This window comes from Colletotrichum godetiae (genome assembly GCF_030913485.1).
Source record: "Colletotrichum godetiae strain CBS 193.32 chromosome Unknown BDP55scaffold_5, whole genome shotgun sequence".
NCBI lineage: Eukaryota > Fungi > Ascomycota > Sordariomycetes > Glomerellales > Glomerellaceae > Colletotrichum > Colletotrichum godetiae.
The window spans coordinates 728,818-755,208 of NW_026851253.1; the positions used below are offsets into that span (position 1 = coordinate 728,818).

At 54.2% G+C, this 26,391-nt stretch overlaps 9 protein-coding genes across 9 annotated transcripts; 7 read left to right on the plus strand and 2 right to left on the minus strand.

Annotated features, from left to right (window-relative positions):
* Window positions 1-4,953: 4,953 nt before the first annotated feature.
* On the plus strand, window positions 4,954-6,807 carry BDP55DRAFT_690619 (uncharacterized protein; the record flags this gene model as incomplete). Its single annotated transcript, XM_060576882.1, has 1 exon — window positions 4,954-6,807. One exon carries the CDS (start codon window positions 4,954-4,956, stop codon window positions 6,805-6,807), a length of 1,854 nt encoding a protein of 617 aa, XP_060434513.1.
* Window positions 6,808-10,768: 3,961 nt separating this feature from the next.
* On the plus strand, window positions 10,769-12,840 carry BDP55DRAFT_648588 (eburicol 14-alpha-demethylase). Its single transcript, XM_060573861.1, has 3 exons — window positions 10,769-11,186; window positions 11,256-11,453; window positions 11,519-12,840. Exons 1-3 carry the CDS (start codon window positions 10,941-10,943, stop codon window positions 12,653-12,655), a joined length of 1,581 nt encoding a protein of 526 aa, XP_060434514.1. The 5' UTR covers window positions 10,769-10,940; the 3' UTR covers window positions 12,656-12,840.
* Window positions 12,841-13,449: 609 nt separating this feature from the next.
* Window positions 13,450-14,550, plus strand: BDP55DRAFT_690621 (uncharacterized protein; the record flags this gene model as incomplete). Its single annotated transcript, XM_060576883.1, has 1 exon — window positions 13,450-14,550. The coding sequence occupies one exon, from the start codon at window positions 13,450-13,452 to the stop codon at window positions 14,548-14,550; it is 1,101 nt and encodes a 366-aa protein (XP_060434515.1).
* A 519-nt stretch (window positions 14,551-15,069) lies between these two features.
* BDP55DRAFT_711437 (uncharacterized protein) lies at window positions 15,070-16,352 on the plus strand (the record flags this gene model as incomplete). The annotated part of the gene is made up of 3 exons (XM_060578182.1): window positions 15,070-15,147; window positions 15,212-15,608; window positions 15,659-16,352. The coding sequence occupies 3 exons, from the start codon at window positions 15,070-15,072 to the stop codon at window positions 16,138-16,140; spliced, it is 957 nt and encodes a 318-aa protein (XP_060434516.1). The 3' UTR covers window positions 16,141-16,352.
* A 571-nt stretch (window positions 16,353-16,923) lies between these two features.
* Window positions 16,924-18,411, plus strand: BDP55DRAFT_690622 (TAFII55 protein conserved region-domain-containing protein; the record flags this gene model as incomplete). Its single annotated transcript, XM_060576884.1, has 1 exon — window positions 16,924-18,411. One exon carries the CDS (start codon window positions 16,924-16,926, stop codon window positions 18,409-18,411), a length of 1,488 nt encoding a protein of 495 aa, XP_060434517.1.
* A 351-nt stretch (window positions 18,412-18,762) lies between these two features.
* Window positions 18,763-19,507, minus strand: BDP55DRAFT_724418 (mitochondrial ribosomal protein L37-domain-containing protein; the record flags this gene model as incomplete). Its single annotated transcript, XM_060578886.1, has 2 exons — window positions 18,763-19,019; window positions 19,090-19,507. 2 exons carry the CDS (start codon window positions 19,505-19,507, stop codon window positions 18,763-18,765), a joined length of 675 nt encoding a protein of 224 aa, XP_060434518.1.
* A 272-nt stretch (window positions 19,508-19,779) lies between these two features.
* BDP55DRAFT_648593 (NADH-ubiquinone oxidoreductase 12 kDa subunit) lies at window positions 19,780-20,657 on the minus strand. The gene is made up of 2 exons (XM_060573862.1): window positions 20,252-20,657; window positions 19,780-20,168 (listed from the first exon to the last, which is right to left on the minus strand). Exons 1-2 carry the CDS (start codon window positions 20,475-20,477, stop codon window positions 20,089-20,091), a joined length of 306 nt encoding a protein of 101 aa, XP_060434519.1. The 5' UTR covers window positions 20,478-20,657; the 3' UTR covers window positions 19,780-20,088.
* Window positions 20,658-21,547: 890 nt separating this feature from the next.
* On the plus strand, window positions 21,548-22,551 carry BDP55DRAFT_543036 (uncharacterized protein; the record flags this gene model as incomplete). The annotated part of the gene is made up of 2 exons (XM_060568375.1): window positions 21,548-22,164; window positions 22,218-22,551. 2 exons carry the CDS (start codon window positions 21,548-21,550, stop codon window positions 22,549-22,551), a joined length of 951 nt encoding a protein of 316 aa, XP_060434520.1.
* Window positions 22,552-24,864: 2,313 nt separating this feature from the next.
* BDP55DRAFT_724421 (uncharacterized protein) lies at window positions 24,865-26,214 on the plus strand (the record flags this gene model as incomplete). Its single annotated transcript, XM_060578887.1, has 2 exons — window positions 24,865-24,970; window positions 25,037-26,214. 2 exons carry the CDS (start codon window positions 24,865-24,867, stop codon window positions 26,212-26,214), a joined length of 1,284 nt encoding a protein of 427 aa, XP_060434521.1.
* Window positions 26,215-26,391: the final 177 nt, after the last annotated feature.

A 26,391-nucleotide genomic window follows, 5' to 3' on the forward strand; every position in this document is an offset into this window, starting at 1 on the left:
AGACCCGACGGACGGAGGTGGCGGGCGCACGGTTTGGAGCGAGCGAGCACGGGCGCGGCGCGCGTTGGATGTAATTTGGATTGACAGTGTTGATGACTGATTGGACTTTTGGTGCGATTTGATATACTGCTGAACAGATAGTGTGTTTGGTTGCCATTTGGAAAGGAGGCTGAATGGGAGTTTGGGACAGGGACACGGGTTCGAGAGGGGATGTGAGGGAGCGGCTGATTTGAGTTTCTGACGATGAGGGTTGACTCGGATGAAGCCTTGAAAGGCCAACAGCCTGGATCATGCCTCTTTCGTTTTCGTTGTTTTCTTTTTCTTCTTGTTTACCTTTTGCTCCCCCTACGTTCTGTAGCTGTGATGGGCCGTTTGGTGTTTGTTCGCGTAAACTCTGAATAGAGACAATGTTATTGACGGATGCGCCTTGCGATGGAGCCTCTTTTGATTGAACAGGGGACAGTCGGAAGTGGGTTTGCGAGTTTCGTTGTTTCCCTGGTTGCCTGCCTGCCGGGCACGGGCTTGGGCGACGATGATGGATCGCAATATCAAAAAGTGTTTTGATATGACGCAAATGGGGACTTGCACCCCCAGCCCCGACTATGGCGATCTGCAAGAAAAAAAGGACGAAACCTAAATTGATGCGAATGACTCTCTGTCTCTTGTCAATCACTGATCATTGACGAGTCGGTGGCCTCTTTTCTCTTACTCTCCCTGCCTCTCTCGTGGAGCCATGTCTCTCAGCTGCCGTCTGTCTGTCTCGGTTGGTGGGGTGTTATTGCTGATCCTTTTGGGTGGTGCCTGAACGATATTGTGAAGTTGTGACGTGAGCACAACGGTGCTGTGTTTGGTCAGTTGAAGAAGTTGTTTGCTTCCTCGTGCCTTTGTGAGAGATCACACGGTTCCAGAAGGAGGGGGTCGGTTGTACGACATTGTACCATTCTCCGCGTCTTACGATAGTGCACGATAGTGATTGTGGTGATGACGTCTCGTTTTGCACCTTGCTGTGTATTTTACCTTTGGCTTCGCTGATTTCCTCGTAATTGGGTCACACTTCAAGGTTTCAACGGCGCGGGCGGGAAAGCCGAGCTAAGATGCCACTTTAAAAAAGTGCTCGACGACAGCGTGACAGCGAGCAAGGTACCAGGACGGCGGATCCCGCGCGCGCGGGGAGGAAAAAAAGATGAAGTAGAGCAGATTTTCTCTCTCCAACGGCCCGGTGTATGTTAACCCTCAGCAACCCAGTTTGTGTAGGAATACGGATACCTTCCTCTGGTTTTTTTTTTTGCTCGGAATTGACCCAAAATTGAGGGATCCAGAAAGGGGTCGCGACAAGGGTGTAAGATCCCCATCTTTGATGTCCACGTGCGGCCTTCTGGATTTGGAGGTGCGGATATGTACTTTGTAGGTGTGTGCTTCGAATCATGGCATCTTTGTAACGACCAGTCCGAGCCTATTACGGCGGCCCTGTCCCCTTGCAAGGTGCAGATGCAGATGCAAGAGCGCGTTGGAGGATACGGACTTGCGAAAGGGGAGCCAAGCGGACGGGATGAGAAAGATACCTGTATCCGTGATAGTGGAAGTGGAAGATTGAGAGTGAAGAGGCGGTGGGAAAAGGAGCCACCAAACGGTCCCGCAATCCCATCACAAATATCCCGAAGGACCGTCTTATGACCTTTTTGGGAATGAGCGAACTGTGAGCGGCGCTTGATCGTTGATGATGAGTTGACACTCGTGACACTGACAGCCGAGAGGGGGAGGAACGCGCCTTCAGATTTTCAGAGAAAGGAAGTGATGACCGTCTTCGGGAGGAGGTCCGGGAGGAATAGCTAACTAAGATGGATGTGCGGCGACCGAGATGCCCAATGGGAGGCCGGAGATGGTAGTGAGAGTGCCGAAAGGAGAAGAAAGACGTTGCGGGAAGGCACTGGGTACGTCTTTTGATTGGTCTGTTGGGGATGGGAAGGGGCGGATCTCATCCGAGGACCCCTGCGGCTCAGGGACACGAAAGTGCGGGCTCTGACTGGCTGCTTCATTGCCTCCTTCTTGGACTGCCACCCCCCCGGACATTCTGAAACGTGCTAAAATCGTGACCGGCGACCACATGAGGTGGGGGGAGAAGGAGGTGGGAGAAGGAGGTGGGAAAAGCTGCAATTGGGAGTTCCAACTTCCTCCGCCCAACACCACGTTTCCACACTTCTCTTAGCAAGCACGAAGTTTAGGTACCTAGCACCTGCTGTGTGTGGATGGCATATGCACATTACCAGGAAAATACTTGCGCGGCGGGTAACCCTTGAACCATTGGCTTCCTTTTTGGGAACTTACTCAGCGCGTACTCGACCGGTCCCTGCAAGCCAGTGTTGCAGATGCGATGCTCCATTTCTCGCAGCTCCCCCCCTCTGTCTTCGCAAAACCTCGGTCTCCTCTTGGAGGCGGATTTCCCACTTCTTCCTATGGAGTACATACGGCTAGGTTGGTTTGGAGCTCGAAAAAGCTACTGCCCACTTTTGATCGTGTTGCAACTTTGGCCGCGAGGTTCCGACTTTCGCGAAACCACCCATGCCGCATGCGAAATACAACGCCAACCCTCCATCCGCCCGTCACATTGTAGGGGACGTGTCGACGGTTTTTGGGGCTCTTTGGCATTTGCTTGGGTTCAACCGTGTGGCCACTTCTGCGGGATCGCCTTGGGTATGGCGATCCCGTGGGATCTCCCTCGCTTCTTGCTTCTTCTGGCTCCCCAGCAATAGTGAGAGCAACATTGGAGCAATGACACGACGTGAAAGGGCCAGCTGAAGACGAGGGGCTTTGAGGGGAAACCCTGAACTGACTTTCTATTCGGGGGCCGATCATGATGCTGCAAGAATCAGAAACCCCGTCCCGCCCAGCCTTGGACGATCTGCTATTACTGCTGCTCTTACTCTTGCTCTTACTGCTGTAGCCTGTCACGGCCTGTAACTGCTGCTCCCTTCACCATGGAACCGCGCACTGCCACGCGGCTGCTTCGGTTCGTCGTTTCGCAGTCGGGTTTTCTGGGGTGGTCAGCTATTGTATCCGTACATCGTCATACCTTACGTCGAGCACACCGGCTTTGGCGGGTTTCATTGGTCCACTTCATCACCGCCGTTGCAATTGAGCCGGAAAAGGGTAGAGACAAAAAAGAAGGACGATCATCAGGCTGAATGCTATCCGTAAAACCCGCTGGAATGGATTAATTGGCACCGGGTCCCCCAGGCTTGCCTTTCTCTTTCACGTCTTACCCCAACCCAGACAGAGAGAAAGCGAGAGGAGCAGAAGCCTTTGTCCTTTGTTGCAAACGCAAGGCCCCGACACCCGAGTTTCTTTTAGACGAGCACCACCACCGGCACCACCACCATAGAAAAGCAAGAGGTCAAGGCATTGACAGCAACAGCTGACACCTCATCCCACGGATACTTGACGCTGCGTCTGCGCTTCACTCGCACATAACACGACACCTCCTAGACTCTCTTGGAGCTCTGACACCTCTTGTCCTCCCAATCCTCCCGTCCTTCCCCATCCGCCCATCCTTCGACCCATCTTTTTGCTCGGCACGCCGCACGCCGCACGCCGCACCCCCCTCTCAACTTTCGCCTCTGGGTTCTTCCCCCTTCTCGGTGCTGTTGGACCGGGTATCAAGTCAAAGGCCCGGACGAACAACTCATCGTCCCATCTTCGTCCGCTTCGCTTCTGCCCAATTACCGCCCACCACCGTACTCCCTCATCCTCTCGCTGTCACTCGAATTGGCATCGGATAGAGTTTGTCCAAAAGCCGGGAAAGCCAGAAACAGAGCCTAGAGGGGAACACCAGGGCCGAACATAGGCAAAAACGGGGGTACATTGGTTGCAAACAATATACCACAGACCGCGGACGAGACAGCCGGTCCACGACGCACCCAGCAGCATTACATGACATACATGACTGTTTCGGCAAGACGACGTCCAATCCAAGTCTATTAAGTAGTCGTCTCTACCCTCCCGACTTTCCCTTACAGCAACGGCTGCAGCTCGATCCAGTTTCTCCCGCTCCATACTGGCATACTCCGTATATGAGAGGTCCGGCCGAACGAACGGAGCACCACCAACCTTTTGAGTCCACCACTGCTTGAAGCTCCTACTCCAACCGAACCCTGGTCTCTGATGATCGCCGCCAAGACCCACTCTCAGTCATTTACTTCACGCAGTTGATCGCACTTTTCATCCTTTTCGGTTGTCCCCTTTGGGTCCCCTTGGGTCCCTTTTCACTGCGTTCTCTGCTGCATTTTGGACAAGGGCCGGCCACTTTCTGCGTAGCCGCTGGATACCTTTAAGCTCCTGCAGCTGCTACCCTTGAAGCCTACGGAGTATCCGTACTAAGTACTCGTACCTTACTTACGGAGTACCTTGAGTCTTGACCCAAAAAGAAGAAGCTGGCCGAGTCTGCCTTACCTTACTCCGGCCCTCGCTCTCTGCCCACGACCTTACTTCTACCCCCGCCTCCCCCGGTTTCTTCACCATACTTTTCTTCTTCCTTCAGACCTGACCCGACCGCGCCCCCGGCCTCGGTCTTGTTCTGTGCGCAGAACGCTGCATTGCTCGTCTTCCACCGCGCTGGCCACCGCATTGCCGCTTGCCCACCTCGGCCTCCCATCCTGTGCGACTGTTGCTGGAACCGTTACTATCATGAACGCCTCCTAGAAGGAAGGAGATTCTCTTGTCAATGACCAACTAGGCTCGAAGCCATCCGACACTCCTTTACCAAGACCAACATCAGTCTACTTTCCATTCTGAAAGCTTCTAGTTCTGTTCACGAAGCTCGAATTCTCTTTAAAGATACCCATTGGGACCGCTTCTTATTAGTGGACACGACCCCCAACAACGACGACTCTACGAATTCTACTTCTTTGGGATACCAACACTTTGTTAACTACCTCGCTGCTTATAATGCGAGCAAACATGCCAGCTCCACTGGATCTCAGCAAATCCAAGCTGTCGATTTCCGACCCGCGGATGAACCTGCGACGATCTGCCTCACATACCGGTAGCACCAACTACGAGAAGATTCCGCTGTCCGCCACGTCGTCCCGCTTCAGCTTCAACCACCTGCTCTTCTCGTCGCCGCCGCCATCACCAAGCTTACCGGCTCTCATCCCGCCTCCCCGAAAGTCACCCATCCACCCGCGGCCCAGTCGCGTTTTCCGATTCACCTTCTGGTTTGCTTTCGGAGCGCTTTTCCTCTACTTTGCAACCTTCCCCTTCCGGAGCATCTTCGGCGTGCCGAAGCTCAACTTGCCTCACCTTGGCAAAAACGATGACTTTGAGATGGTAGGGCAAGATGATTTGCCAGACTTCCCAACTCCGATCGTCATTACCGACAAGAGTGGCAAATCCAAATGGACTGTCTCGATCCCCCCGAGCTACGACTTCCCATTGTCAGTGAAGGAATATGGAGACATGTGCACCAAGTGTCGTGAGGTGGCTGCTCGTGTAAGGGATATGCGCCACCGGTCGCAGATCACCGACCAGAACCTCTTGAGCAATGATGCTCCGGCCGATCCATACTTTATCGATGTTACGGAGGCTCAGGAATCAGGTCTTCTCCCGGAGTTTGCCACCAGCCAGTGGCCAAGCAAGGGTCAGGGTCGAGACGGAGACCTCGTTGGAGAGAACAAGGACTCTTTGGTTGAGAAGCCCATTTGCCAAAGTTCAATGACATTCGTGTTGGAAACTGAAGATGCCGGGATCGGGCACTCCATCATGCAGCTGTGGACCTTCTACGGGCTTGCTCAGAGACAAGGCCGAGCTTTCTTCATCGACGACTCCCGCTGGGCGTATGGCAAATACACCGACATCTTCCAACCGCCTCCCATTCCCAACTGCCGCCCCCCACCTCGTCACGAGATGATTCCCTGCCCTCCCCGAGCCCGCCACTTGGTGGTCACCTCGGAAACGGCCAAGTCTCTTTGGGCTGGTTCTCTGAGCAAACCCTATGCCGATTTCCGTGCACAGGATGAGGATGGGCTACGAGAACTATTCGACCTCGCACACGATGGGTACCGGGCACTGTTTGATCTCAACAAGGATGACACTCAGTACGTCATCAATCGAGTCAAGGAGGTTAAGACCAAGGCTCTCACAGGAGATGTCAACCCGAATGACGGCCTTATAGTTGGTGTCCATATCCGACATGGAGATTGTCACCCGCTGGAATACAAATACCGCGGCACTTACATCCCGATGGAGATCATCGCCAACCGTGCCCAGGAGATTATCGAGGTCAACTACAACAACACCGGTAGAGATGGTGCAGACGACAAATTCGCCAAGAAACAGTCGCTGATCGTCATGGCATCCGACGACCCGACCGTGTACGATTCGGAGGACTTCAAGGGTTCGATGCGTGCCCAGGAGCAGATCCGTCTCGCCTCCAAACAGGAGACCCACAAGCCCGCCACAGACAAGCACGTCATGCACCGTTTCGAGGACGAGTCTTTCGGATGGGAGGGTGGCTTCTTCGCGGCCATGTTCTGGAACCTGGGCCTCTCTTCAATGAGCGCGTCCAACGCTGCAACGGCAAAGAACATGCAGCTGGCTCCCTCGGCCGAGACTCTTCGACTCCGCGGCTATATTGGCCGCGCGTACATGATGGACCTCGCCGTGCTCGCCAGCGCCAGCGACGCGATAGTATGCACCGTCAGCGCCATGGGCTGCCGCCTGCTTGCCGTAATGATGGGCTGGGAGTCCGCCATGGAGGCACACAACTGGGTCAATGTCGACGGGCCTTACGGATGGACTGGTATGTCCTTCTAAGCTGGCCGGCGACTGCCGCCTGCATTATACGAAAACAACAATCTAGGGAAGGGCATGTATGGCTCGCATAGTTCGAGCCATGAGGAAAGCATTCAAAACATTTTCATCATAGCATGTTTCCCGGTGTTTACGGCGTTCAAAGCAAACAAGGGCAAAAAAAGTACCTTGCTTGTTTTGCTTTTCTCTTTCATCGTCTTTTTTCTGGTGCGGATTCTTCCTTTCTGGGTTTTACAAAAAAGAGATACCTCTGCAGTTTGATTTGTCTATATCAAACCAACTGCATGCATTCAGGGCTGGCAGATAGCCATAGCCAACGGTCGTTACTGCATCAACTAATCATATTACAAAAACCCATGCAAACATCAAACTACGAGAAGCGCAGACTTGACAGTCCAGGCGCTAGATAGCAAAAAATCAAAGTCTCAAGAAAGACATCATTCCCAACTTTAACCTGTTTCCCGTGTGACTTGATGGTCTTTGAGATGACTTCTCGTGCTATCAAGGAAACTTCTCAGGTTTTCACTACTCACACAGCCTAACAGAGTGCAGTCATAGAGAAAGGTGTCAAAGGCAAATAATCTGAGGTATAGCATTTGTGACATTCCAAACATGATCGAAGTCGACTTGAGATAGGCAGCGATCTGCTCACTTCGCGACTGTAGGAGAGCAAGGGCGAATGTGTCTGTACGATGCTTGCTATCTTAATCTTTGACGAGATGAGATGCTGTTGTCTAGATCGATATCTTCATGACGCATTTGGAGAACATAATTTAAGACAGGGCACTCTAGCTTGTAGTCTAGCCAGCGCTGTTCTTTTTGACAATTCTCTGATACATGCGGTGGATCAGAGGCTTCGTACTACGGAGAAGAGGCTTCCATTTGGACTCTGCAAGTCGCTTCTACGTGCGTCGTCCGTAATCAGCAACGCTGTCATAAGCATACGATAATCTTAGGATGGTTACTTGGTTTGGGTGTTGTTAGATGCGAGGAAGATTAGTCCGGTGATGATTTGTGTTCGCGGTACTCAACGGGTGACGACCAGCTGGCTCAAGGGACCGAAGAAAGCCATTCCATGACCGAATGTGTTTCAATACAGGCGAGTTGACGTTTTCGCATACACTCTCTGACGAAATCAATTATACGGAAGACCGTTGAAGATGCTTCTAGTCTAGGCTTTGCTTACAGCATATCCACAATTCCCTCTTAATACCACCCAAGAATCAATGACGAGGAGGAAGTCCAACTCTTGAATGAAGTTTCTGCATTGTTCAATGAAATCGGAAGGCGCCGTATCGTTCCTGTCACCGATGCGGAATGACCCGGTTGGAGAGGAACGGAGCTGTCTCTCCAAAGTAATAGAAAAGGGCGTGTCTTCAGCTTCTTAGATTGAACAGTCCACGGGCATGGGCTTTGGCCTGTCCTCCAATAGCGATGGGACCTTCTCTCTCCAAGCAAAACCCTTGAGATACTCCTCGTTGACCCAGTGGCAGAAAAGTTGTCTCGGAATTGGTTGGCCTCGAAGAATTGGCAAATGCTTTTTGCGATAGAGCGATGGTCCAGAGATCTCGATCGGCCTTCAAGCTTGGTGGTGTATTTTCTGTGGAATATATTCGAAACAGTTGATGACGATGGCAGTGAAGGGCTGGGGGTATACGGCGAGTGGAGGATGAAAAATCTTTAAAAGCAACTTGTCGACGCAGAAACCACTATCATAGGCTCTTGCGCGGTTTCCCTCGTCGAGGAAGACTTGTTTTGCCTCCATTTGGAGGATGTGTTGGTCTTGTCTGGGATAAGGGTATTTATGGCTTGGAACCTATCCGTATGCTCTACGCAGAAGATAAGAAGTGAATTCCGCCCTTCGAGATGGTTCAGAATGGTGCTAGGGCTATAGAAATATCGATCTACAAAAGCACAGTCGAGAACGAGACCTTGTGAATGTAGGAAGCTTACTCCTAAAGGGACGCTATTATGTGGGTGCCGCTGGTACATGTCGCAAAATGGAGGCTCTGTTGCTTGTCTTTAAGAACTTCACTCGGTCTATCTCTTGTCGCCTTACTAATTCTCGCATGAAGTCTTTGTATAAGATCTAGATTCGATCGTTGCGACGAGTCTTCAGCTTCACTTGGTTGGCCATCAAGTTCAGATGTCAAGTTGAGTTCCTTTGGAGCGAGGCGTTCGTCTCCCCAGAACATCTGGACCACGAAGTACTTTTCTCGTGCCTCACGGCATAGAGAAGCGAAACATGGCCGCAATCCAATGAGGACAAGTTCTGGGCCCATGGCTTACACCGTAATTTACCACGCAGTGGAACTTAAGCTATTAAGAGCTCGTAAACCACGCGGGCAAGCTTTCTTCTCGTCTAGCTTGGTCAATAATCGTTTCTAGATAGGCATCGATATGTCATTCGAGTGAACATCCTTCTAAATGTGATCAGCTGAGACGGCTGGCTGAGCATTCGACTTCCTTTGAGAGGGTAGTCGTTTGCATCAGGCAGACTGCCGCCTGCTGTTCATCTACGATCTGGAACAAGTGTAGAAACACATAGCTCGGCTGTAGATAGGGCCTGTGTCTAGCTACTGCAGTCTCGGAAGATTCATACAAGTTGATTGTACGGATGGTGCTATGCTCGGGGCGGGAACGAAATGTCGCGTATGGTGATGAAACCTCTTCAAAGTCCAGTGTCAGGCAGTGCCTCTGAGGGTATCTCTCATACTTAACCTGCATCCCTGTCTTGTTACGACTGTTGCGATGCAACAGTCAGAAGTTGCACTGCTCTTGTCCCTTCTTGTCCCCACTTGTGGCTGAAGACAAGAAGTAGGCTAAGTCGGGTGAAGTTCAAATGAGAGGCATGGAGGGGTACACACCAGCCTCTCATATACGTCTGTCTATGCGTACTAGATTCAAGGTAACATGCACTTCCTCGCAGATAAGACTTCAAGACCTCTAGACGAACTCGGAACTTCCTTGTCCTTGTGTAGCCAAAGATGTCAAAGGTTAGAGTGGATGTAAGTGAGAGATATGTACGCGTTAGGAGGCGCAGACAGTGATGGTGGGCGCCGGGGAGGTGGACGGCATCAGCCGCTCGAGTTCTTATTCGGGTTGCCAGGGTTGCCAATTGAGCACATGTGAGTGGCCAGGCGGGGATCTCTGCTTCTCTGGTACCTGCCCGGGAGGATTGGCAGATTTTGTCAAACAAAGTGGGATGGCACGGATGGGCTGGGCTGAGGTGGGTTGGAAACGAATGAGAAGAAGGAAGAAGAGGAGCCAGGCCAGACCCCTGTAGATGGGAGAGAGGTAAGAAGTTAACAACAGCAATATGCAATGACAAAACTGACGACACCAGCGAGGCAATTTTGAAATGGCTTGATCGCGTTCAAAGGTGGTTTCCAGAGTCTGGGGAATTGGAGCACACATCGAATCATTCCCATCTCCCATTGCTCGAATAGGCAGGGAGGGTACCCAGATACGAATACGAACGGTCCGTCATTGGACGAGTCGGCTGGTGCCACCGATTGGTCTCCTCCCCTGTTCCCGATTTTCTGGCGCAACGTTCAACCTGGACCAACAGCGACGCACAGGTGCTTCCGAGTGGGAAAGGGGGGAGCACCTCACCTGGCATCCAAGCATCTCCAGCAAACATGGGAAAGAAAGGGCAGAAAACAACAGGAAGAAAAGGTTGCGGTGCGGCTTTCACTCTGCCACAATGCGCTAGGAACCCTGTGGCAGACGCCTCAAAATCGATCCGGGTGGCCAGATGTCACAGCTTCTTGGCTCCACGACACTTTTTTGACATGCCAAATGCTTGACCGCCTGGCCATGCAACCTTCCTTGAATACTTAGGTACCTTGCTTGGGCTTAGCTGCTGGCCAGGCGCACACAGACGTAGTGGTACTGCTTGGTTACGCAAAGAAAATGTGGAACCCAACAAAACGCGGCAGGTATCTAATCTCATTAATGGATAATTTAAAACCACTGCTGGACCCCCCTTCTCGATGCCTTCCACTTTCTTCGTGCCACTGATATTCGTGTGTTGCGTACGGTCACTACTCTTGAAAACACAGGCAAACCCGATAACTGCGCCAAATCACTTTGATTGACGCATTCTCCTGTTCTCACCCCCTCGTCTGCCCAGTATGGGTCTCCTCCAAGAAGTCGCGGGACCGGTGTCCCAGCAGTTCCAGACTCTGGGAACTGCGTCGCAAGTTGCAGTCGTCTTCGCCTCCGTCGTGGTCGTCTCCGTCATCCTCAATGTCGCAAACCAGATCTTCTTCAGGAACAAGAATGAACCTCCCATGGTCTTCCACTGGTTCCCCTTCATTGGCAGCACCGTCATCTATGGCATGGACCCCCCAGCTTTCTTTAAGGCCAACCGCGAAAAGGTATGCGCACTCCCACCGAAACTGACTCTCGCCGATGTCGTCTCTTACTAACGGGCGCTGCTCTCACAGTTTGGTGATGTGTTCACTTTCGTCCTCCTCGGCAAGAAGACCACGGTCGCCCTCGGAACTCAGGGCAATGACTTCATCCTCAACGGCAAGCTCAAGGATGTGAATGCTGAGGATATCTACACTGTTTTGACCACCCCCGTTTTTGGACGCGATGTTGTCTACGACTGCCCCAACGCCAAGCTCATGGAGCAGAAGAAGGTATGCGGAAAGCCTAAATTGTGTTTGCGCAAGGTTGTATGCTGACGGTCTGCGCGCCCCTCCAGTTCATGAAGATTGCCCTCACCACCGAGGCCTTCCGCTCCTACACTCCCATCATTGCCGACGAGGTTACCAACTACTTTAAGCGCAGCCCTGACTTCAAGGGCAAGTCTGGCGTCGTCAACCTGCCCCCCAAGCTGGCCGAAATCACCATTTTTACCGCCTCCCACGCTCTTCAGGGCGCCGAGATCCGCAACAAGTTCGACGAGTCCCTCGCTTCTCTGTACCACGACCTCGACATGGGCTTCACCTCCATCAACTTTGTGCTGCACTGGGCCCCTCTCCCCTGGAACAAGAAGCGCGACCATGCCCAGCGCACCGTTGCTCAGATCTACAAGGACGAAATGAAGGAGCGCCGCGAGCAAGGCCGAACCAACGGACTCGATATCATGACCCATCTGATGAACTCTACCTACAAGAACGGCACCAAGGTCCCCGACCATGAGATCGCCAACATGATGATTGCCCTCCTCATGGCCGGTCAGCATTCTTCTTCCTCCACCAGCTCTTGGATCATGCTTCGTCTTGCCCAGAACCCTCAAATCATGGAGGAGCTGTACGAGGAGCAGGTTCGTGTTCTCGGCGCCGACCTTCCTCCCCTGACCTACGAAGACCTCGCCAAGCTGCCCCTCAACCAGGCCATCATCAAAGAGACTCTTCGCCTGCACGCCCCCATTCACTCCATCATGCGCGCCGTCACATCTCCCATGCCTGTTCCCGGTACCAAGTATGTCATTCCCACTAGCCACACCCTCCTCGCCGCCCCTGGTGTCTCTGGCTCCGACCCCGTCTACTTCCCCGAGCCCGAGGAATGGAACCCCCACCGCTGGGACGCCGACTCCCCCATCGCCCCCAGACTTGGCCGCCCCGAAGACGTCGACGACGAGAAGATCGACTACGGCTACGGCTTGGTTAGCAAGGGTGCCGGATCGCCTTACCTACCCTTCGGCGCCGGTCGTCATCGCTGCATTGGCGAGCACTTTGCCAACCTGCAGCTGCAGACCATTACCGCCATGATTGTCAGAGAATTCAAGTTCCGCAACGCCGACGGCAGCAATAAGATCAATGGCACCGACTACGCCTCCCTTTTCTCACGGCCATTGGAGCCCGCCAATATCTACTGGGAGAAGCGCAACCCCTAGATGATGAAAATTTGTAAGGAGGGTTTTTGGGTTGAGGACTGTACATTGCAAGCCATTATGACTATATATCACATGGTAAAGAGGGATAAAAGAGACTTAGACATGACAGCGCTACGGCGCCAGAAGGTGGCAGACTAAACGGTCACCACCGAATAATATTAATACAAAAGACCGTTATGACATCACGACTATCCATCCAACCAACCAGTGCAGATTACTGATGTTTCTCTTTCAATTGAAGATTTCGGAGAATATTCACAAACCAGGGTAGACCAGTATTGACATCTTGCCAGGTCTGACATTACTGAGAGTGGTGATAACGACAGTCGAGTGCGTCGCTAAGTGGCCCGGCTGATCGGCCTGGTTTTGTTTCAAGGTCAGTGCGGCCCAGGTTGACCTGGTAAGGACGTCTCAGACAGCTATAGCTATCCCCTTCCGCCCTTTCCCCTCGCATCCCTCCCCCCTCCTTCATATTCATCCCAAAAGCTGGAGCTTGAGCTTGAGCTTTAGTCTTTGACATTGTCACTGTCAACCTACCTCGCGCAATCGCCTTACGAACAGCCGCGTACCAAACGTGGGGTTTTGAGTTTTGCTCACTGACGTCGCATAATCAACATCTACTTACCCACAGACTGCTTTCCGATCTACCCGTCTCATATAAGAACCCCAATTGCGATTACGACAGGATTGGGGACCTTGAGCTTCTTTGCGACGGAAGCACGCATTATTCGTATTACAACCAGGATCTACAGTCTTGTTAACCATAGACGCACTAAACCCGGGACGTTGCCGGAATGAACACGGAGGACGAAAACCTGGGACCCCTGGTCCGCCTATGGGGCCTCCGGACGGAGCAGCTCCCGGCGCCGAACGCCACGACGGCGGACTTGGCGCCGTTTCTCATCGCCGTGCTCCAGGAAGCCGTTCCGTTCATCGACGCCGTGGCGCCCAAGGACGGCACGGCGCGCCCCAACGAGTGGAAGGCTAAGGGAACAAAGACGTTTCCCGAGTCGACGGCGCCCGTGGAGCTGTACGAGCGCATCGTGCCCGCGGCGGAGCTGGAGAAGGAGGCGGCGAGGAACCAGCTGCCCAGCAGTAGCTCGGTCGCGAGCGAGACGTGGGCGTGCCGGCGGAGCATCCACAAGGATCGGCCGGGCAAGGGGACGGCGGCATGGGAGGAGTTTGTGAAATGTTTCAAGGACGACCACGTCGAGGCCGAGAAGGCGTTTACGCCCAACGTGATGGAGGCGCGGGAGGCGCTCGCGTGGGATTGCAGCGGTATCGTCGTTGACGAGGGCGGGTTGTCGTGGGAGGACTTCAAGGTTGGGGTGTCGGAGATCAAGCACAAGCTCGGGATGCCGCTTAAGAACCGCGTGTTCCCCGTGCTCATCATCTCGGCTAGGGCCAAGGGCGCGGTGGACGAGTTTGTGGTGGTGTCGATACCCGTCTCGGACCTGGCTTCGTCGGAGCACGGGAAGCTCGTCAAGGACAAGGGGATCGTTGTGGGCGCGTACGTGAGCGTCGAGAGGGTTCGGAAGCTGCCTACCGGGGCAATTGAGTGGATCATGGCTACGGCGTCGGACGCGAAGGGGGTGTTGCCTGCGTGGATTCAGGCAAAGGCTGTTATTGGCGTCGTGGCCAAGGATGTTGCGCTGTTTCTGGGCTGGATTGCTGAGGAGCGGGAGAAGGGGACGAGCGTGGGGAAGTGGACTGCCGTCAAGGGCAATGGTGGAGGGAGTGAGGTTCCGAACCGCAAGCCGTCTATGACTTTGGAAGATGCTGAGTCTTCGATGCAGGGCGGTCGTACTTCGAGGCAGGGTGTGTCTTCGAGGAATGGGAAGGAGCCGGCTGCGAATGGAGGAGGATCTGGAACAAATGGACAGGTCCACGCATGAGATGGGGGTTTGTAAAGTTTCTAGTACGCGATACCTAAGTTGTAGTCGAATATTGAGCTAATACACATGATCATTAAAGCTGACTGAATTCCTCGAGATCTTGCTATTTGCCTTACGTTACCTTACAGCCCCTCCAAGGAAGGAGCACGAGTGGTTGGTCTGGGTTCCTTCCCACGACGAACATCTGAGAATGGTAGGAACATCCTCGCACCTGCCCTGCCTTCCTCTGACGCCATGCAAACTCTGGAACCAGACATCTGACCTGCCATCCCCGCCTTCTGTGTAGAAAGTCGAAGCCGTCCTGTGTCTTCAACCCTTTTTCACACATCGCCAGAGCAAGGCGGTTCCTAGGTTCCGGATTCTCTTCAACCCCTATTCTGCATAAGGTATAAGCAACAGACTTGGCGTTTTTCTCAGCTGTATTCGTCAAGTTAACTTCTGCGAGTTCTCCTGTTACGTCGTTCATCTCTGTGTCTACCTACCCTCTTACGTGGACCAAAGGAAGCTACAATCATCACGATGGCGCCGGCAACGTCGAAGAAGCGGTCAGCCACGGCATCAAACCCGGAACCAGCAGCTGCCCCTTCCAGACCATCTGTAAGCAATAGGAGTGCTCTGTGTGATCCTGTATGGCGATGTGAGCTCTGACACGTTACGATAGATTCAGAACAATGCCGCTGCTGCGAATAATACCATTCCCGCAACCCAGATGGCCTTTGGCATGAGCCACATTGTCATCTATCAAGAGCTCATGACCATGCGTCGTACTCTTGATGACATCTCTCGATGTCAGCGGAAAAGCGACGAGACTGAAAAGAACAGCGAGACGAGGCTGCAAGAGCTGCAACCCATACCCAAACGACTAGATGATCTGGGAGCCGAACTGAACCATCACTACGCAGCAGCAGAGGAAAAGATCCGTAAGCAGGAGCAAGAGCTTAGAGCTTTGGCAAATAGGCTCTTTCAAAGCGACGAGGAGAGGGCAGCCTTGGGCCTCAAGGTTGAGCAACTCGTAGCTAAGCAGTCCTTGCAAGCGACGCAAGAAGACCCGGACAACTGTAGGAAACTCGAACCCTAAAACGCAAAGAATGAAGCTGACATGTGTTAGCTCGGGTTGTTGATAGGAAGAGGCTTCGAGCTGTTGACGGCGATGAACACATCTCGGCACCATCTGAGCCTCAACAGCAACCGAAAAAACCACGCATTAACGTCAGCAAACCCAAGCATACAGCCGCCCCTCTGCCAGTGACAGCCCCCAGGTCCAGACCGGCGAAACCGAAGGCTTCCAAGCGCGCCCAAACGCGATTCGAGACCTTTCAGATATACAAGCAATGTAAAATGGACGCGTACTTCCGAGCGCCTCACAGAAAGGGTAACGAATTGAGAAAATTCATCAACGATTTCATTCAAGGCATTGAAGACGACGGAATTTCTTATACTGTGCAGGAGAACCTCCTGGAAAGGTTTTCTTCAGTTCGGAAACTGAAGACCCGCACAGGATCACGATTCATTGCCATAGGGAATGACCTCCGTTGGGATGATGTTTGTCAGGTCGTGGATGACCCGAAGTTACGAGAGTTTTCAGGCTGAGATGCAGGCTCAGGGTGCAGAACATTTGATATCGGGTGGAGCATATATATGGAATGGTTGTAAGGTCTCGAGCTCTAGGAAGTGACGCGTAATAGGGCGAGAAGATAGCAATGGCGGTAATCAATAGGCAGCGTGGCAGCATAGCTTGTATCCGGAATTGCCCCAGATATCCGTACTGTGAACGACTTGCTTTCAACGAACTTATTGTTCAGATGTACGGAGTATTACAGAGTGATATCTCCACCAACCTGGAAGGAAGGTGAAGGTGGTCTTGGAAGATCGGGTCTGTGCGCCACGGAGCCAGCGTTTGTCACGCTAAAGCTTACCACACGCGACCTGCAAGGCTGGTTTTGCACTGGGATAGAAGTACCTACCTACCTTCCAGGGTGCGGGTACCTTTCCAAGTACCGTGGTCAGCTAGGACCTACCCGTGGGCCTCAACTTCCAGTTCTGACTTTGCGCCTCTGGCCTTGAGGCACCGACTTGCGAGCCGTCTTTACCCAAAAATTCCATTGCGTACGGATATGCCAAAAGCTTACCCGAGACAAGGACTCCGACGTATTTGATCCGACGAATCTCTGAACATTGTGTCCTGCGTTTTTCCAGCAGCAAGGGACCCCGAATGCGCTCCACTTAACCTCCCCGCGACGATCGAGGCGCGCCTGCCTGCCTTTCAGATCTACACGAACGAAAACCTTCTCCCGATACTGACTATACCCCCTGGATGCGACAAACAGAAATACTTCGAACACCCGTAATAATTTTGACGAACGACCACCAAAGATGCCAGACATCAGTGCGCCGCCGCCGCCACGGCCGAAGCTGAAGCTCAGCGTAAATTCGCGACAGACATCATTCAGCGAGCAGAACGGCGCGACACCTTCAGCTTCGACACCTTCCTCCGGGATGAAGATCAAACTCAAATCATCACAACCGCCAACGCCGGCTGGACCAGCAGCGCAGACACCGATTAAGACAAAAGCCGGGCGTCAACCGAAGCCCACGAGCAAGCTCATCGAGTCGAAGAAGAGGGAACAAGACGAGGATGACGACGGCGCAAACCAACCGTCTTCGAAAAAGATTAAGCTTCTGAAGACGCCGAACGTATCGACACCTAGATCAGGTCATATCGTTGTCAAGTCGAAAGGCAAACCGCCAGTACACCCTCCTGGCGATGGCTACGACTCGGAAGCCAGCGACCAAGAAAAGGACCCCACACTCGAGGAGCAGTTCATCTTGCGCATGATGCCCGGAGAGCATTGCGAATATGTTAGGAAGTGCGTCGAAGAAGGCAAAGTGGGCCTACCTCGAAAGGATGGCGGCGCGGATATAATGATGAAGTTCTTTGACGACGACAGCCGGCGTGCGGTCGTTGCCGTCAAAGGCCAACCGTACGCAGCGGTCATGGTCGAGCTACCGACGATCACAGAAGGAATGAAGTCCTGGGACCGTAAAACGCTCATGAAGTCTGCCGACATCTGCCATATGCTTCTGGTCTTCCAGCCGGTGAAGAGTGACGAAGAGGCAAAGAAGGCACCGTTACCCGCGATGATACAGCCGGGCTTCAAGTGGCCTCATGGTCTCACACCACCGATGCACGACGCAACCAACCAAAGATTCGCAAAGATTATCAGTCGGTCTGAGATCGAATTGAAAGAGAACGAGGTCAAGAAACTCTTGCAGGCCGACGCGGCCGCTATGTCCTCCAAATACGAGTTCATCGACGAAAAGAAGATGCAGTCTGGCGACGAGTACTCCGACGACGAACAGGACGCCGATGGCGAGGCAGACGACAGCGGCTACTTCCCGTCTGAGGGCTATGCCAATGGCGAACTATTTGACGAAGATGATCACGAGTTGGAGGCCGAGCTCGAGGCTGCTTTCGAATTGGAGATGCAACAGCCCACAACGGAGGTTGGCACGCCAGCAACACAAGTCGAGGGAGCCACGCCGATGACTATGAACGCTGGCACACCGGCAGCCAACGCACGCGATGGGGATGAGTCCGTCGCCAGTGAGGAGGACGAAGATGACGACGACGACGACGATGACGATGATGACGACGACGACAAGCCGCCTCAGGACGAAATCAAGGCCGTCAGGGAAGATATCGTGAATCTCAAGGCAGAAATTGCAAAGAAGGAGCAAGAGAAGGCTCTCCAACAAAACAAAATTTTGCGGAAGCGTGTGGAGGACAGGTTGAAGCAGCTGAAAGCGGAATTGGCGCTCAAGCAAACCTCTATCAACGAAGAAGAGGAGGACGACGATTAAGGCAGGGACGCTTCAAGCGTTCAAACAGGATTGCAAACAGAAGGGCAAGAATATCCACTTCAAAGCAAATTTATTTACGGCAATGTATAGTTAAAGGGGTTACCATCATGCCGACTAGCTATCATATTGGAAAACCAGAGCCCACAGCGCTCTAACAACTTCATTCTTTTAATCCGTCCAGTTGATATTTTGGTGATGATATAACAAGCCGGTCACGCCGACCGTAGATATTGTACAGGAGCCCTCTTCTTGAGAGCTCTCTATGATACACAATCCCAACAACCCCCTTACGTAGCAACCATGCAAGATGCAAACAAGCCAATAACAACAGTGCCACCCACGAACACCCGCTTACATGGACTTGAGGTAGTTGGCCTCCTTGATCTTGGCCTTGCGGTCCTTGCGCATTGCCTTGCGCAGCTCGTCTCTCTTGGTCGCCGCCTCGAGGTTGTGCTCGACGTCGCCGCCCTTCTCGCCGGGCAGGTTGATGGACTGCTGCGGCAGCGGGACCTTTGGCGCGAGGGCTTCGACGTCGCCCGAGGCCAGGACCTTTGCCTCGAGAGCCTTTTGTTTCTTGGCAGCGGCCTTGCGCTGCTTCTTGGACTTGGCTGTTTGTGTGTTTCGTGTTAGATGTGTACTCATCAAAGCTTTTTAAGAGAAAGGAGGGAAGAAACGTACAGAACATCTCGGCGGCGAGATCATCCGTAGACTCGACGGCCTCGTTCTTGGACTCGAGAACTGTCCACAGCCAGTCGGGGTATGCCTCGTCGGGGAGGGCGACGGGGTCCGTCTTGTTCTTGAAGTAGTTGAGGCCGTTGAGAACGGTGCCGGGCGGGCAGGAGGAGATGGGTGCCGCGGCCTCGAGGATGTCGGCGGTGGCCGAGGAGACCTTTGGGGGTGCGTTGCTAGCATCCGTGGCGACTGGTGCGGTCGTGTCGGCGACGGTGGCAGCGGCAGCGACAGCAGTAGGCGCTTCTGCTGCGTTTCTTGTCGGCGCGGAGAGGGAGAAGGGTCTGACGAGGAGGGACGAGGCGCGAGGGGCCTGGAGACGGGGCAGGGCCGAGGCCCCGCGGCGCAAACATGTTCTGCAAATCATGGCTTTCGGGGAATCTGGTGGTTGGTTGTAGAAATGCGGACGGTATGCGTCACCGGGTGCTGAGATATATCTGTGGGTTGCTTCGTCGACGAGGGTCACCTCGAACTTTTGGTGGTTGTTGCAGGATGCGTGAGCTTGGAGCTCGGGGGTGGAAAAATTCTGGGGCAGGCGGGACGCGCCTGTTGCGCACTTGGCATGGGAGGCTCTGGGTACTTACTGCGCATCACCCAACCCTCAGCATCACTTACAACTCAAAATTAGAGTCAATTGATGCACGCAAGATAATTCTCTGCTTTCTCTGACAGCAGGCATTGAGAAAATCTTCCAAGCTAGCTGTTTCGAGAGCCATTGGGCGACCGGAAGCTGGAAAACGGATAGATGCATAACTTCAGAAGCCCTGTTTGATTCATTTGTACATATCGTGAGGGATATCGCCCATCACGCGCCGGCCAGTTGACGTGGTACCGTCACAGCCTCGTCTCTGCGTTCCTCATTTCTAAATCCTGAAAGAGGTCACCTTCGAGAGCGCCGTCCCTTGCTTCACAACAGACCCATCTACTCCATCCCATAACATAGCACATCTATTGCTTGCTGATGTAGTTCTGCTGCTCGAACAGTGTGCCCTTGACCTTCTTCTCCTTCAACAGCTGCAGGTACTTTTCTGTATATTCAATCAGCGTCTGTTCTTCTCCTGGCCTCCCGACCAAGATACACCCCCTCCGTCTCTCGCAAAGGCCTACTAACCTCTAAGGTGACCGCAGTTCTCCAGGTGGTTAACGCCCTCCTTCTTGTAGCACTTGCCCAACTCCTCGCCGACAAGACGAAGCATCATGGCGCCGACCCATTGTTCGCGGATGATGGCGTCCTGTGCTTGCTTGAATGCCTTGGTGTCGTCGTAGTCGACGCCGTCGAAAGTTGGGGGCACCTTGGGCTTTTGTGCCAGGAACATCGCGGACTCGGGGGTCGGCATCGTGACTGAGGTTGTGTATTCAAAAGTCGTCTCCTCGAGGAAGGGGTTGAGGTTCGAATTGGACCGGGAAGTCAGAGGTCGCGGACGGAGTTGAGGTCGAGCTTCGTGGATTCGTAATGGTCGATTTCGGGACCGCTGGCTGTCGGGATTGGAGGAACCTGGCAGCTAGAGAGAGAGAGGTCAGCCAGATTCCGGCGGCCTTAATTCGCAGGCTCAGTCGCGCCCCCATGGCCCACGGACCACGGCTGTCGTTCCTGCTTTCCCCCAGAGCGACTCGGCTGCGGCTTTTCGGTACGTACCTCATGGGCCCGCAACCTTGCAGCCCCTCGCACACCGCCCGCGTCGGTCGAGGGAGCAGCCCCGCTGAAAAGTTGGCAAATCGCAAAAAAAAATCTCTGTCGCAAGACCCTTCGCCCCAACCACCGAGACCCTGGCCTTAAAAGTCAAGCTCCCCTCCCCAAGCTTCGACCGACTTTTCCCTCGCGCAACCTCTCTCGAAAAAGTCTTTCTCTTGCCTTTTTCCATACCTCAATCTCTTGTTTTTGATACCCCTCCGTTCACCTTTTCAAATCATCACAATGGGCAAGACCAAGTCATCCTCCAAGGCCACCAAGGCCGCTGACCCTCTCACTAAGGTGAAGGGCGCTGCCGTCACCAAGTCTGAGAGCCCCAAGGCCAAGTCCAAGGCTGTCGCCAAGGAGGTCGAGAAGAAGTCCAAGAAGTCCAAGAAGGTCGTCGAGCCTGAGTCTTCCGAGAGCGAGTCCTCCGACTCTTCTGAGTCCGAGGCCGAGGCTTCCAGCGACTCTTCCTCCGAGTCTGAGGAGGAGAAGCCGGCCAAGAAGGCTGCCCCCAAGGCCGCCAAGAAGGCTGAGTCTTCTGACTCTTCCGACTCTGACTCTGACTCCTCCGAGTCTGAGGCCGAGGCTGTCCCCAAGGCCAACGGCGCTGCGAAGAAGGAGTCTTCCGACAGCGAGTCTGACTCCGACTCCGACTCTGAGTCTGAGGAGGAGAAGACCGAGAAGAAGGCCGAGGTTAGTTGCACCATATCTTGACTACCATAATATTTTCTAATGATTCCTCAACAGAGCTCCGACTCCAACTCCGACTCTTCTGACTCCGACTCTGATGAGGAGGAGACCTCCGACTCTAAGGAAGCATCCGAGACTGAGACCAAGGTTGAGGAGCCCTCCAAGAAGCGCAAGGCCCTTGACGACCCCGTCATCCCCGGCAAGAAGGCCCGCACCGATGTCTCTGACAAGAGCTCTACCCTCTTCGTCGGCTCCCTTGCCTGGGCTGTCGATGACAACTCCCTGTACGCCGCCTTCGAGGAGTTCGCTGACCTCACCGGCGCTCGCGTCGTCACCGACAAGGCCACTGGCCGCAGCCGTGGCTTCGGTTACGTCGACTTCTCCACCCCCGAGGCTGCTGCCGCTGCCCTCGAGGGCTCCCAGGGCCGCGAGCTCTCTGGCCGTGCCATGAACATCGACTTCTCTGGCCAGAAGCCCCAGGGTGAGGGTAACCCCGCCGCTCGCGCCTTCGATCGCGCCCAGAAGCACGGTGACCAGGTCTCCCCCGAGAGCGACACCCTCTTCGTCGGCAACCTTCCCTTCGACGTTGACCAGGACACCGTCCGTGCTTTCTTCGCTGAGGCGGCTGAGGTCACCAGCGTCCGTCTGCCCACTGACCCGTGAGTATCCCACCTGAACTACATCAACTTGACCAATACTAATACATTATCAGTGAGTCGGGTAACCTTAAGGGATTCGGATACGTCTCCTTCGGCTCCATTGAGGATGCCAAGACTGCTTTCTCTCAGCTGAACGGAGGCTACGTTGGTGAGGGCCGCAGTGGCCGCGCTGTCCGTCTGGACTACGCCGGCCAGAAGCCCCAGCGTGAGGGTGGTGGCCGCGGTGGATTCGGTGGTGGCCGTGGTGGTGGCCGTGGCCGTGGCGGCTTCGGTGGTCGCGGCGGTGGTGACCGCGGTGGACGAGGTGGCCGTGGCGGTCGCGGAGGTTTCTCCTCCACCAACCGTGGCGGCTTCGGTGACTTCAAGGGCTCCAAGGTCACCTTCTAAACGGTGATGCATGCCGCACATTGATGATTAATCAGAGGGCACTTCGCGGGCATTCCTGTGGGCTACTGTGGGCTGTCGGTTCGACACAAGTTTCTTCCCTTTGGGGATTGTGGGCTTTGAGAGCAGTCTCTTGGGAGACATGATGGACCTGAGGGCTTTTCATTTGGACCGTGGGCTTGTGGCAAGTCTCTCTTTCTACGGAAGAAGACGGTGCGGGATCTGTACGTTATTGTGGGTTGACCAAGAGGGCATTCGTTGCACTGCAACATCTTCACAGTGGGCAGACGGCTTATTATCATGAAGTTGGGGAAGATTCTCCCGATGTCTGCCAATCAAGTAGACATCGACGGAGTGGACTCGACAATTCTAGATGACGACGGCTTCTGTGGGCTCTGGGGGTTGCTTTCGACGGCTTCGGCTGTTGATGTGGCTAGTCAGGCCTCTTTTTTTCCCTTTCGGTTACTCTTGAACTTGGAACGATACCATGCAATGCGATGCAGGATGTGGAGTAAGTATACTTCTCCCCGTGAATGTCATTTCAAAAAGGCATATAATGCCCGGTGGACTCGGCGTTTAGGAACGGCTCCAATTGTAATAAAAGTTTTGGTACTTTCTCCTCGATGAATACATATTTGTCCTACTTCATACTATGCATGTCTACTTCTTACCTACCTTGTGATGTTTGATGTCGTCTGCGACCTTATCTGTGATCGTCGCCGGGTGCAAGACGGAATGTGGTTCCATGTCTCATTTGGGGTACGAACTGCCCGACTTCGGTCTTATACGGCGGTAGCCTCGTGCCCATGTTAAAACGTGCAACTCTGCGTCATTGGGCGGCACGAGGTGCGTACTCAGCCCCGTGATGACGGGTAAAGCTGTGTCTTTACCTAAAATGTCCCATTCCACTAGAACACCCGTCTCTTGGTCACTTCCTGCCCTTCTCAGCTAATAACGTCACGGGGGAACACCTGTTCGCCAGCGGATGGCTGTAAAACCTGCTCAGCCGTTTGACCTTGCTAGGTAGCCCCATTCAAGAACCTTCAAGGCGCCAAACGGAAGGCCATTCTGTTGGGGAAACGGTGGAGCGAAGTAGAGAATGGGCTCTGGAGGGCGGCGGCAGTCCAGTGCTACCTACGACAGCACGTCAGTGGAATCTGGCATGACTTAGGGGACGATTATAAGACGAGAATCACGGCGTGTCTTGGGATCGTCCTTGTCGCGGGATGCAAGTCGCGGCGTCGACAGACCACTAATAGCGCCGGACGGCCAACCCTCTCCGCATTTCCTATGCTGCCGTACTGTGTACAGAGGTAGACCACTTAACAGGCGACCGAAACTTGGAGAGCCGGTGTCGGTGTTAAGTGGTCGAGGGACTCGTGGTGGGCGCAGCTCGCGCTTCCCGCTGCAAAACGCCGTGAATCTTGACCCCACCTGACCCCCCCTGCAGCGCCTGCACTTGGCGGCCCGGACGGTGTGTAAGTGCCAAAGTGGGATGTTATGAGGCGGTACGTGGACGTGATTGCGTTCATTCAGTACGGCGGTCTCTCCTCCCCCCCTTGACCGTAACGATAGCGTCATCCATATCAAGGACATTCCCTCGTTCAGAGAAACGTCGTACTGTGCTTATCGCGCTGTTTGCAGCCAGAAAGCGGCCGTCTGATAAGATGAATGTGATGACACCTGACACGGTACGGTGGCCGGAACCTCCAAGCGCCGGCTCGAAGTGGCAGGTATCTGCCCTGCGAATAACTGCTGCAGATATACATCCAGTGACATTCCAGTTAGTCTCCTAGCGTCCGTTATCCCACCTGCCGTATTGCACGCTCAAGGTGGACACAGAAGCAGAGATGCCCCTCCCCTCCTTCCAGGTTCCCCGACCTCTACTTGCTGCACAAAGGCCCAGCCAGCCATCCACCAGCCGGGCCTCAACACCATCTCACCGACCCTGCGTGCCTGGTGAGCCGGCTATAGTCGAAGCGGTCTGCTGCAACCCTTTCTTTCTTACCTACCTTTTTTTGCTTTCACCCTTTTACTTCAACCTCTTCTCCCGGTCGTGATCCAGCGCGTTTTTCGAACCATTTACAACGTCGAGCGAACAGACAACTCGGACCCCTTGCTACGGAGATCCCACGAGCGTTTCTTATCTCCAAAACGCGGGGTTTGGGACGGAGGACGCACCCCCCACACACGTCCAACCACCTCCCTCGACGACGACAACGACAGCGGCGTCTCTAACGATTACGAACGACCTTTCTCTGTATATCTGGCTACTCTTTTCGAACTTCACAGGCGTCAAAAAACAAACACTTCAAAATGGATGGACAACAGCGCGACGATCGCGCAGGACACAACTTCCATAACAGCAGAATGTCGGCGAACGGACCACAACCCGCCGCGGGCCCTCGGAGACGGAATGACGGTCAGTTACCAGAAGATAACCATATGGTTGGTGAGGCCGATAGCATGCTGACACCTCGCACATTAGACTCGTGGGTAGAAGTCTCGTCGCAGCCTTCTTCGTCGTCCCTTTCTTCCATCGGCGACGAGATCGTCACCACCGGTCTCCGAGTGGGTGGGTCCGTGGCCGCCCGCCGACGTCGCTTACATCACCAAAATCAGCCTGTGCCACGATCTTTCCATGTCGACCAGGCGGCTATCCACGCTGGAACAAGCAGCCAGGAGGAGTACGAGGAGAGTGAAAGCGAGGAGGACCGATGTCTGACGAGCTCGACCGAGAACGTTCGGCCTCCGGTGCGGGCGTCATTCCAACAGCAGCCATCGGCGCAGGAGGATTCGGAGGACTCTGACGATAGCGACGAGATTGCTACCGCCTTGGGCCGCGTTTCCGATGATCCCGTCTTCAGACCTCACCCAAATGCATTTTCTCATCCGCCCTCGGGCTTGGATAGGAGGCACTCGGCCAGCTCGGCGATCCACCAGCATCCGCACAGCGGTGTAAGGCCCGCACTATCCCAACGATCTCAAACCAGAGTCAGCCGGGGCCCGCCAAACTTCATGTCCCCCGCATATCAAGCCGACAATGACGCGGCTCTCCGTGCTTCCCTCACGACTCTTCTATCGTGCGCCGCTGCCGCCCGTGGTCTGCCCAAGTATAAGGATACTGAGCGACAAGGCGCTCCACCCGCGCATGCCGGAGTCGGACCTAGCTCTCAACCTGTTGAGTTACGGCTGATGCCCGAATCTGAGCTCATGGCTGAAAGACCTACCCAACCTCAGACCGCCTCACCTTCCAAGTCCCCGGCTGCTCGTCCGTCACGGACGGCGATGTCTTCTGCCCCCTCGTCACCCAAGAGTGACGGGGTCGACAAGCATAAGCGAACCTCTTCTTCACAGACACGCTCGTCTCGAGCAACAAAGAAGAAAAAGGTCGCGGCCAGCGACGAGGCCCTTATCAGCCCGACGTTGCTGACATGGGTTGTCAGCGCCGGCGTGGTGGTGTTGGTGTCAGTAGTAGGATTTGGCGCGGGATACGTGATCGGCCGTGAAGTAGGACGTCAGGAAGCTCTGTCAGCAGGAGTAGGCGTCAACGCCTCGGCAGTGGCAGACTCTTCCTCTTGCGGACGGGAAGTGATTCGATCGTCCGGCGGCGGTCTTCGTCGCCTCAGGTGGGGTGCGGGGGTTGGTCGAAGCGTCGTCGCTTGAGATTTTTGAATCAGCGTCGATCATCGAACATGTCGTCTGAATCATGAAGCGTCGGATGCTATTTACGTACGGGCGGATCCGGGGTTACTGGAGCTTGTGGGCTTCCGGGCCTTTTTCTTCATACCCCTCCTGCCGGCTTTCTTCTCTTTTCGTCACGAACGGGTATGAGCGCGGACA

Bases quoted from the DNA above. Each gene is read 5' to 3' on its own strand.
- BDP55DRAFT_648588 (XM_060573861.1), top strand. From the start codon at position 10,941: ATGGGTCTCCTCCAAGAAGTCGCGGGACCGGTGTCCCAGCAGTTCCAG. The intron at 11,187-11,255 runs GTATGCGCACTC...CTGCTCTCACAG, and splicing joins TTAAGGCCAACCGCGAAAAG to TTTGGTGATGTGTTCACTTT. The intron at 11,454-11,518 runs GTATGCGGAAAG...GCGCCCCTCCAG, and splicing joins AGCTCATGGAGCAGAAGAAG to TTCATGAAGATTGCCCTCAC.
- BDP55DRAFT_648593 (XM_060573862.1), bottom strand. From the start codon at position 20,477: ATGCCGACCCCCGAGTCCGCGATGTTCCTGGCACAAAAGCCCAAGGTG. The intron at 20,169-20,251 runs GTTAGTAGGCCT...TTGAATATACAG, and splicing joins GAACTGCGGTCACCTTAGAG to AAAAGTACCTGCAGCTGTTG.